The sequence below is a fragment of the Bos javanicus genome, chromosome 7, assembly GCF_032452875.1.
Source record: "Bos javanicus breed banteng chromosome 7, ARS-OSU_banteng_1.0, whole genome shotgun sequence".
Lineage (NCBI taxonomy): Eukaryota > Metazoa > Chordata > Mammalia > Artiodactyla > Bovidae > Bos > Bos javanicus.
The window spans coordinates 18,913,595-18,923,916 of record NC_083874.1 but is presented as its reverse complement, the minus strand read 5'-3'; the positions used below and the strand labels follow the sequence as shown (position 1 = coordinate 18,923,916).

The window sequence follows — 10,322 nt, the reverse complement described above, 5'->3', positions numbered from 1 at the left end:
CCAGGAGTTTTTTTTTTTTTTTTTAGGGGTTGGGAGGATCCTGCCTGCCTCCTGGAAATGAGACCTGATGATTAATTTCTTGGGCTCAAGGCGCCCTCTGAGACCTCTCGCCTCCTTCCTGTGGGAGATATGAGGACTTGAATGTCTTAACAATCTGAGTTAACGCGCCCCGCCTGGGAAAGGGAAGCTGGGGAACTCACTCACTGTGGTCACGTGCGCTGTGCGGCTGGAGAAAAGGCAGGGCTGGGAGTGGCGCTCCCCTGGGATGCAGTCTGGGGAGCGGAGCCTCTTTCCTGCCTCCTCCAACAGAGGCTCATTTTTGGGGACGTCCATACTGATTTCAGTTTGCCCCCAGTCTTTGTGTTCAGCAAAGGTCCTTCTGCTGAATTTCTGAAGACATCCCATGGGCACAGGCTATACAGTTCGTGGCATCATGCAAAGGCAGATTGGATCGAATCCTTATATTCAAGGCAGTGACTATTTCTGAATGCCTGCTGTGAGCTTGGGCGCCATGCACTTTAATTTTTACATTCAAAAACATGCAGAGAAGTCGAAAGAGCCATGAACGCCTGAACACCTACCCGTGGCTTTTGTCACCGACATCACACAGCTGTCTCTGCCTCTGTCCGTCCACCAGCCCATCTTATTTTGGGAGATGCATTGCAGAGAAAGTTCCAGTTCACGTCACCAGTAGACCCTCCAGCTGGCCAGTCCTTAACTAGAGTACAGTGTGTGTTTGTAGCTCCTGTTTCTTCTGAGGACATTTGCATACAGTGAGAAACACATCCCAAGCAGATGGTTTGGCCTGTTGAGAAATGCGTACATTGGTGTAACCAAACCCCTCTCTTCCTGCATGGGCAAACATGGCAGCTGATCCATACCAAAGTCTTGGCATTGCCTGTGTGAGTTGTAAAGCCTGATGATAAGCAGTGTGCCTTTAATCCTTAGGTTTGTTTGTCTGTCTGTCTTCTCACAGTGCAGGTTCTGAAGATCTCAGAGGGTTCCTTGTTCCTGAGTAACCTCCTGTAACCGCTGTTCATCCCCTTCCCCACGCTCAACTGGGCCAATGCGTAGTCAGTTCTGTCTTCCGGGTGAGGAAGCCAGGCCTCAGCGTGATGCAATTTCCCCAAGGTTGCGCGACCAGGAAGTGGCCCGGCCTCAGGGAGGTGTGGACAGTGCCAGGCGAGTGGGGCACGAAGGCACCTTGAAGCAAGTCAGGTCTGCAAACAGACCAGGCTAATCACTGTAGGAGGCCGTGCAGCCTCCAGCGGGTGCGAGAGAGCTGTTGTTTTTATAGAACGTTCTAGAGAGTGTTCGAGAGTCCTTCCCTCCCCCCCCCTTTTTTAAAGAAACAGGGCATCGCATGCAGTCCCAGGTCTGCGGTAAGGTCACTCGAGCCAATAAAGCAGAACCAAGCAGAGTCTGTCTTCAGGATATGGGAGGGTCCCGTGGCGAGCTAGCTTAGGCTGAATAGGTTGGCGGTTATGTCGTTTGATTGGCGGAAATGCAGGGAGCTGGATGGGGGAAGGGACCCCGGGCGGCTGGCCCAGCCTGGGCAAGGGTGAGAGGCGTCTGGTGCTTCTTTCTTTGTCTTTTTTTTTTGGCTGCCCAGAAAAATCACAATAGCTGTCATTGGTGGTGCTGGTAACGGTGCTCAGGCGCAATGCTTGGGCCTAATCGTCGCAAGTGCCCGCCAGTTTTTCTGGCCAGGGACAGTCTGTGCTTTGCAGTCAGATGGGGCTAATTGTGGGCCCACCACGTGTACTTGGTGGGATTCAGTGAGGTCACCGTTGTGCGGTGGGGGCTGAGCTTCCCTCCTGGTTCACATAAAGGGGCGATAAATCATTTAGTGCAGGGCCTCCCCTTTGGCACTGCACGTCAGGGCCTGATCGTTCTCCGTGGGGGGTTCATCCCCCAGCAGTATGGGGTGTGGAGCAGCATCTCGGTCCCGCTCACTTGATGCCAGGAGCACCCGCTTCCCCGCCCCAGTCATAAGGTCCATAGGGTCCCCAGACATTGCCAAGTGCCCCCTGGAGGCAAAGTTGCTCCCAGCTGAGAAGAGAACAAATTATTTAGTCGGTGATTTACTATAGGAGAGCTGTCCGAAGGATCAGGTGAAATGGCATCCTGGAAGTGGCCTTCCGAGGGTCACTCATGTCGCAGTGCCCCACCAGATGGCCTTGCCCTGCTGGGCCTTCTTTGAAGGTCTGCCCCTTTTCCCAGAGGACAGAGTCATGCTGTAAATTGGACAGCCCCTTGCTGAGATCTGTCCTTCTGGCTGCAGGAGGGAGGCTCCCTTCCTTCCTTCTCCCCCAAACACCCTCCCTGCAGCTGGAGACACGCCCTTAAGGTCGGGGGTTAGCAAACTCTGTTAAGGACCCAGTGGAAACCGTTTGTGGCTGGGCAGTCTGTCCACTCACGTCTGCCATTGAAAGCCAGGAATAGATCCAGAGCCCAAAGGCATGCGCATGTCCTGATTTGAGGCCTGGTAGAACTTTATTTACCAAACAGTTAGTGGGAACTGTCCTGCTGGCCGAGGTGTGGCAGTTACATGCAGGCTTCCTCCCGGGGTGGCAGATCCGGGTTGTACTGTGGGACGTGCTGGACCGAGTACCCAGGGCGCGGTGGGTGTTGCAGGTGTCCCTCCAGGGCATGGGTGTCGCACTGTTTGGACTCAGCACCGCTTCCACCCCTCAAAGCGAAGGAGGACCCCAGAGAGCACTGTGGACGTGCATCACGTCTATCATTTTTTGTCCTGTTAGAACTCGGAAGTGGAGAAAAATTTGTTGTTCAGTTGCTCAGACATGTCCAACTTTGCGACCCCATGAAGCAAGAGAAAACACAGATGTTTCTTTAGGCATTGGAATGGTGGCGTCAGCCCACACCACACAGGCTCCATGCCCCTGCAAGGTCATGGGTCTGGCCAGTGACATCACAGTGTCATGACAGGGTAGGTAGCCTGGGCCTCACAGACCCCCGAAATGGAAATGCCACTCCAGAGCATGACCTGGGCTGTGGCCGGGGTGGTGGGGTCATAGGACAGAGTTCACTTGTCAGGACTGATTGGTGGACAGGCTGGGTCATGCCTGTACACCCACTTCTCCCCCCAGAGCGGGAAGCATGTCCCTCTGCCATGGCCTGAATCATACCTTTTCTTCCTTCTCCCATCTCTGTCCATCTGTCTGTCTGGCCTAAACCCCACATTGCTGGGGAGGCCTGGAGTCTTAGACAAGACTGTGGGGGCTGGGAGGGACTACAGCCACAGGAAGGGTCTTTAAGAGGCTCCTGGCCTCTTCCTGCCGGAGGTCCCTCTTGACCAGAGGTTCACACGCCCTGGTCTGGTTTATGACCTCTCCACCTCTCCCTAATCTAGGAGAACCACCCCTTGCCAGACCCAGGGTCATTTATTTCCTGTGCTCTGAGCAGTACTCACACCTCAAAAGTGTCCCCCCAGTGCCCCAGGGGGACAGAAAGTGGGCGGCTCTGAATCTAGGCTTCTAGGAGGAAGCTCCGTTGTCAGATGGTCTCTGTGTTTATTTCATTTACTGCCATGTGCATGCCCAGAATTCCCCAAGTCCAGGAAGCTTCTGGTTTAAAAGAGGGATGTGATCTAAACGCCGCCGGCAGCTTGGCCTTTACACCTGAATGTGCCCCAAACCACGTGTTTTGTGTTTTACTAGGGGCAGTTTAAATCCCTGGTGGCTCAGTGGTAAAGAATCCGCCTACAATGCAGGAGACCTGGGTTTGATCCCTGGGTCAGGAAGATCCCCTGGAGAAGGAAATAGCAACCCATTCCACTGTTCTTGCCTCGGAAATCCCATGGACAGAGGAGCCTGGTGGGCTGCAGTCCATGGGGTTGCACACAGTTGGACACAACTGAGCGACTACACTACCACCCCAGGCAGCTTAAGGGATTTCACCTGCAATTCTGGTTGTACAGGATTCTAACTGCATGTTTAATTTTTAACATGAGAATCTGCAACCTCAGATCCAGCTTGCCATTCAGTTTGAATAGCTTTCAGTTTTTGAATTTTCTAAAAAATTATTTTATTCCAGTATAGTTGATTTTCAGTGTTGTTACGGCGTTGTGTTGAAATGTCAGTCATTCAGTCCTGTCCAGCTCTTTGCGACCCCACGAACTGCAGCCCACCGGACTCCTCTGTCCATGGAATTTTTCCAGGAAAAAATAATTGGAGTGGGTGGCCATTTCCTTCAGGGGATTTTCCTAACCCAGGGATTAAACCTGAGTCTCTTGCATTGCAGGCAGAGTCTTTACCGTCTGAGCCACCAGGGATTTAAACTGCATGTGTTAATTTCGCCTTTTTTTTTTTTTTTCCACTTGTTGCAGAGTGGCATATGGGATCTTAGTTCCCCCACCAGGAACTGAACCCATGCTCTCTGCGTTGGAAGCTTGGCGTCTTAACCACAGGACAGGCAGGGAAGTCCCTTGTATGGCTTTTATCAATGCTGTTAGCCTCAGTTGGAGTTTTAGGATCTTAGAAGAAACCCCGGGCTTGGTGTGTCCATGTCCTCACTGGGTCCAGCCCCCCTCCCTGCTGTGTGCAACTTGAGGCTAGCAGGGTCGGGGAGGGGGGCATCCGACACACGCCCTTTCGTCATAGTAAGTGGTTGTGCAAGCTCCTTCCTGCCCACCGCGGGGCCCGTCTGGAACCTTCCAGAAGTGGTCCTCTGAAGCCGTCAGACCAGTCTGCATTCCATCCTGGAGGTGGAGCCCCGGGCTAGCGTGGCCCAGCGTGCGGCCTCCTCAGTGCCCAGCCCTCCTGATTGCACCTTTGCCTGCTGCACTCTTGCACCAGGAGGGGCGTGTGTGTGTGTGTGTCTGCGTCTGTGTGTGGGGGCCCCTCCTGTCCATCTAGCTTCCTGACCCATCACAGATGGCCCCATCAATATTCCTGCTGCCGCCTTTAGCTACAGCCCTCAGCCAGGTCCTGATCTTCCCCCCTACCTCCTTGTCCTGTGTACCCCCAGCTGCCTTTCTGCTCCCACCCCCAGCTCTGCCACCCTGGCTCCTGCTGGGCCTCCATCCTGGCACTCCTGGTAAAACAGAAGTCCTACCACATGCCCCCTACTGGCCCCGAGTCTCCACTGCCTCTCCCCCGTCCTGGTGCTTCGGTTTATTAGTTCTCATCCTCTGAAACCACCCTTGCCTCCCCTGACGTGTGTGGGAAACGCCTCTTCTCTCCTGCATTTAGCTGTCATGCACAGCTGTGTCCTGTGTCTTTGTAGGAATGAGCTGCTGCTTGGCTGCCCTCAGCATGGTAAGCACCAGGCTACCTGTCTCTAGCTCAGTGGTTCTCCCTGGGGGCTGTTTGGCCCTGTTGGGGCTCTGGGCAGTGTCTGGAGACATCAGTTGTCACAACTGGGGGGTTCCTGACATCAAGCTGGGGCAGCAGGGATTTTGCTCCACCTCCCCACAAAGAGAGATCAGGGTCAGGGTGCTTACTGTCCGCAGTGCTGAGGGGTGTCTGCCTAACTGTGCAGGTGCTGGGCACCAGGTGCCTGCCTCTTGTCATCATCCTTTTTAATGACATTTTAATGACGTTCTGTTGGTTTCCTTGTCATAATGGTGCTGGGGACACTTATTTCTCCACCATTTTCTTTTTTAAACTGATAAACTTTAGTTTTTAGAGCAGTTTTAGGTTCACAGATTTAAGAGGAAGGTACAGAAATTTCTCATATACCCTGTGCCCCCACCCCCCACCTGTCTCCTGCCTGATAGTGCATTTGGTATAACTGAGAAACCTATGTTGACTTTCTCATTTTGGCCTTGCCATGTGGCTTGGGGACCTTAGTTCACTGACCAGGAATTGAACCTGTGCCCCCTGCAGTGAAAACGCAGAGTCTTAACCACTGGACTGCCAGGGACGTCCCTTCTCTCCTTTTTAGGGATGAGTAACATCCCAGCATGAGGATGACCTCAGTGTGGTGTTGGTCTGTCTGTCAGTCTGTGGACCCTGGGCTGTGACAACGCGTGTGTGTCCCCTCTCCCTGCTGTCGCCCCGTGTAGGAGGGCTGGCGCTGTCTTACTCTCTGATCCCCTGTGGCAGCCAGGCAGGGCAAGGCACATCAGAGGCTCTTGCTGGGCTTTGGGTGAGTAGGCAGCATGGGCCTGGCTGTGCAGGGTGGGCTTCAGGGGGCCCCTGGTGGCCTCTGCAGCAAGTGTGTTCACTTGTGCCTTTCTGGGGCAGAGGGGTTCTCAGCCATTCTGTTCTCAGGTTTGTGATGAATAAGGATTAACAACCACTACCTGGAACGTGCCCTCCTCATGACCCCCGGTGCAGTTTGCATATTAATGGCAATCGGCCCTTTGAACCAGCAGCTTCCAGTTAAAAATTGGGAAGGAGGGAAAGTTGACTTTTGCGTGTTCTTCCTTTTCTTTCTTTTTTTTTTTTTTTAATTTATTTGTTTTGGCTGTGCTGAGTCTTCATTGCTGCAAGGCCTTTTCTCTAGTTGGGGTGAGCGGGAGCTACTCTCTAGATGCGGTGTTCTGGCTTCTCATTGCTGTGGCTTCTCCAGGAGCAGGGCTCTAGGAACGAGGGCTCAGTACTTGTGGCGCACGGGCTTAGTTGCTCTGAGGCACATGGGATCTTCCCAGACCAGGGACTGAACCCTCCGTTGGCAGGTGGATTCTTTACCACTGAGCCACCAGGGAGGTTCTATCCTTCCTTTCTTGAAGGCATTGCTTCTGAACCAGGGGACACTGGGTGATGTTGGAGGCCCTCCATGGTTGTCACAACTGGGGTGCTCCCAGCGTCCAGAGGGTGGGGGGCAGGGCTGCTGCTCCTGTGGTGTCCATGAGAGCCCCCTGCCCACCCCTCCCACCAACCCCAGAGCCATCAGAGATCAGCAGAGTCTGCCTCAGGGTGTTCTGGATCCCGAGGGCTGAGGGTCTTTTTTGGGTGTTGGTGGGGTGCCCTGGGGCAGTTGCTCATGGAAAGGTAACGCCCAGCAAAAAGACTTTTGTGCCCTAGGGACGTGCTCCGAAGCCAAACCCCTTCACGTACCTGGTGAGTCAGCAGGTGCTCTATGGATCATAGAGCCCTGCTGGCTCCTAGCCTCCCCATCAGTGAGTGCCTAGTGTGGGTGGAAATAACAGAAAGGTGTTCTCTCTGGGGGCCGTCCCGGGCATTCCCAGCGCTCACCATCTTGTCAAGACAACCAGAAATGTCCCTACAGCATTGTCCCGGGGGCAGGTCACTATCCCTGAGAGCCAGGGGTACAGCATCGCCTCAGGGGCAGGTCACTCTGCATGAGAGCCAGGGGTACAGGCAATGCTTGTTTATTGTAACAAAAGTTCCAAAGTACATAAAGTATTAAAACCTCCCCCGACACCTGATGTGTGGCCATGGCTCAGCGCGGTTAGGCCACATGCTCCCGGGGATGCCCCCCGTGTGGCAGCAGGCGTCCTCATTGGAGAGGGCTTCGGGTGACCTTGTCCCCAGGAGCTGGCAGGCCTCCGCCAGGGCGGGTGTGGTCCATCACCCCCCCACCCCCCAGTGAGCTCCCTTGCCTGGTGACCTTGGCCTGCGTCCCTGCAGATGGAGGACGGCCACACGCTGTTTGACTACGACGTCCGCCTGAACGACACCATCCAGCTCCTGGTCCGGCAGAGCCTTGTGCTGCCCGTCCCTGTTCCCAGCAGCAGCGGTGGCAGCAAGGAGAGGGACTCTGAGCTCTCGGACACAGACTCTGGCTGCGGCCTGGCCCAGAGCGAGTCGGACAAGTCCTCCAACAGCGGCGAGGCTGCCAACGAGCCAGAAGGGAAGGCAGACGAGGACGAGTGTGACGAGACGGAGCTGGGCCTCTACAAGGTGGGGCTCATGCATCGCTGTCCCCACGCAGCCCCCGATCCCCGTGGCTGGACAGCCCCCTGTCCCCCCCTGTCCTGCCCTATGTCCTCACAGTCCGTTGGTGGAAACATCAATGCTCAGGGGTTCCTTCTCCGCCCCTAAAGCAGAACCCTGTAACTGGACCTGTGGGTGTCTTCCCTGTGGTCCTCGCAGGGGCCGTCTTAAGTTCTGATCCGCTGCCCCCCTCCCCTTAAGACCATGACCCTTCTCAGATTTCCCCCGGGGCCGAATGAGAGCTTCCTTCCCCGGCAGGTCGGCGAGTACGTGGACGCGAGGGACACGAATATGGGCGCGTGGTTCGAGGCCAAGGTCATCAGGGTGACAAGGAAGGCTCCGGCTCATGACCAGCCCAGCAGCTCCAGCTCAAAGCCAGAGGACGACATCATCTATCACGTGACATACGATGAGTGAGTGTTCTCGGGGTGGGCCCGGGACAGCAGCAGCTCCGAGGACCTGGTGTTTGGACTTGCTTGGGTGGTGATGTCCCCTCCCTCCGTTGTAGGAATTCAGAGTGTTTATGGAGCACTTAGCCTGTGGCAAGCCCTGTGATGGGCCCGGGGAGTTCCCGTCTGTGAACACAGAGGGGCTCTGAGTTGGCTTGGCGGCCATAACCACATGCTGCAGGCTGGGCGACTTCAGCATTAGGCCTGTATCTTCTCACGGTCCTGGAGGCTGGAAGTCCGAGCTCAGTGTGCTGGCAGGGTCAGCTCCTGGTGAGGGCTCTCCTGGCTTAGACACAGCCATCTTCTCACTGCATCCTCACGTGGTCTTTCCTTTGAGTCTGGGGAGAGAGAGCGAGCTCTGGTGTCTTTTCTAATAAGGACACCAGTCCTATTAGATTAGAGCCCTGTCCTTATGAGCTCATTTAACTCTGATTACAGCCTGGGCTTCCCTGGTGGCTCAGATGGTAAAGAATCTGCCTGCAGTGCAGAGACCCGGGTTTGATCCCTGGGTTGGGAAGATCCCCTGGAGAAGGGAATGGCAACCCACTCTGGTATTCTTGCCTGGAGAATCCTGTGGACAGAGGAGCCTGGCGGGCTACAGTCCATGGGGGTCACAAAGAATTGGACACAACTTAGTGACTAAACAATAACAACCTCTAAGGGCCCTGTCTGCAGATACAGTCACAGTGGATGTTAGGGCTTCAGAATGTGTATGTGGGGGATGCAGTTCATAACAGGGCAAGCCTCCCTGCCTATAGGGAGCTCATGTTCTATGAGGGCGCTAGGGCTTCATCTGTTTCCCTGCAGAGTCTCTTACTGCCCACACCAGTTTCTGGCACACTCTAAGCTTAGCTCTAAAAATTACTGGAGTAATGGGAGGATCGAAAGGCAGTAGGTGCCAGATTCCCATCCTCTTGGTCAGGGTTCACAAGCTTCTACCCTCAGGCCAGACCTGGCCCACATCCTGTTTTTGACGATAAAGCTTTATTGAAACACACCAGTACCCATTGTTTACATCTTATCTGTGACTGCTCTTGCGATAATAGCTGAGTTGAGTGTTCACAGCAGACACCTTGCAGCTCACAAAGCTGTAAGTATTGACTATCTGGTCTTTGGCAACCCTTGCTGTGCGTGCTAAGTTGCTTCAGTCATGTCCAGCCCTTTGCAACCCTATGGACTTCAGCTCTCCAGGCTCCTCTGTCCATGGGATTTCCCCAGACAAAAGTACTAGAGTGGGTTGCCATTTCCTTCTCCAGGAGATTTTCTCCGCCCAGGGGTCAAACCCATGTCTCTTGCATTGGCAGGCAGGTTCCTTACCACTAGCACCACTTGGACAACCCTTGTTCTTGGTGCTTTATTAGCAAAAATAATGAACACCAGGCTAACCACCTCATCACAGTAGAGTTGGGATTGTCCCCACTCTAGGCTGAGGCTAAACTTTGTTACTAATAGGATATGCTTTTTTTTTTTAATTTAATTTATTTTAAAATAGCTTTTACTAGAGTAGAGTTGCTTTACAATGTTAGGTTTTCAAAAAATTTTTTACTTGTGTATCTTTTGTTAATTTTTATTGATGTTTGGTTTCTTTACAATGTTGTATTACTTAGAATATGCTACCTTTAGCCAATTGTCTTAGGCCTTTTTTGAGGTCACTTGGAATTCCTGTATATCCAGAATAATGACTTCCTGTCTTTTTTTAATATAGTGTCTATCCCTTTACAAAAGTCACCATCAACACACATGTATGGAAAAAAGTTCCCCCCCAACTCATTTCTTTCTGTCTTAGTTTCCTATGGCTGCTCTACAAAGTATTGGTGCTGTTGCTGAAATAGTCTATCCTCTCATGGTCCTGGAGGCCATAAGTCCAAACCAAGATGTTGACAAGGCTGAGACCCTCCTGGAACCTGGAGGGGAGAATCCTTTGTGCCTCTTCCAGCGGGACTGGCTGTCCTGGCTCGCGGCTGCGTCCCCGCTCCTGCCTCTGCCTCCTCTTCCTGCCTTGCTCTCC

The 10,322-nt window shown here is 53.7% G+C and overlaps 1 protein-coding gene across 4 annotated transcripts in view; it reads left to right on the top strand.

Annotated features, from left to right (window-relative positions):
• The window catches only part of UHRF1 (ubiquitin like with PHD and ring finger domains 1), a 33,917-nt gene that overhangs the window by 2,678 nt on the left and 20,917 nt on the right, over window positions 1-10,322 (top strand). For all 4 annotated transcript variants that reach the window (XM_061422568.1, XM_061422570.1, XM_061422571.1 and 1 more), the window contains 2 exons: window positions 7,560-7,832; window positions 8,124-8,278. In XM_061422568.1, the coding sequence (XP_061278552.1) occupies window positions 7,560-7,832; window positions 8,124-8,278 (428 nt within the window). The remainder of the gene's footprint in view (window positions 1-7,559; window positions 7,833-8,123; window positions 8,279-10,322) is intronic.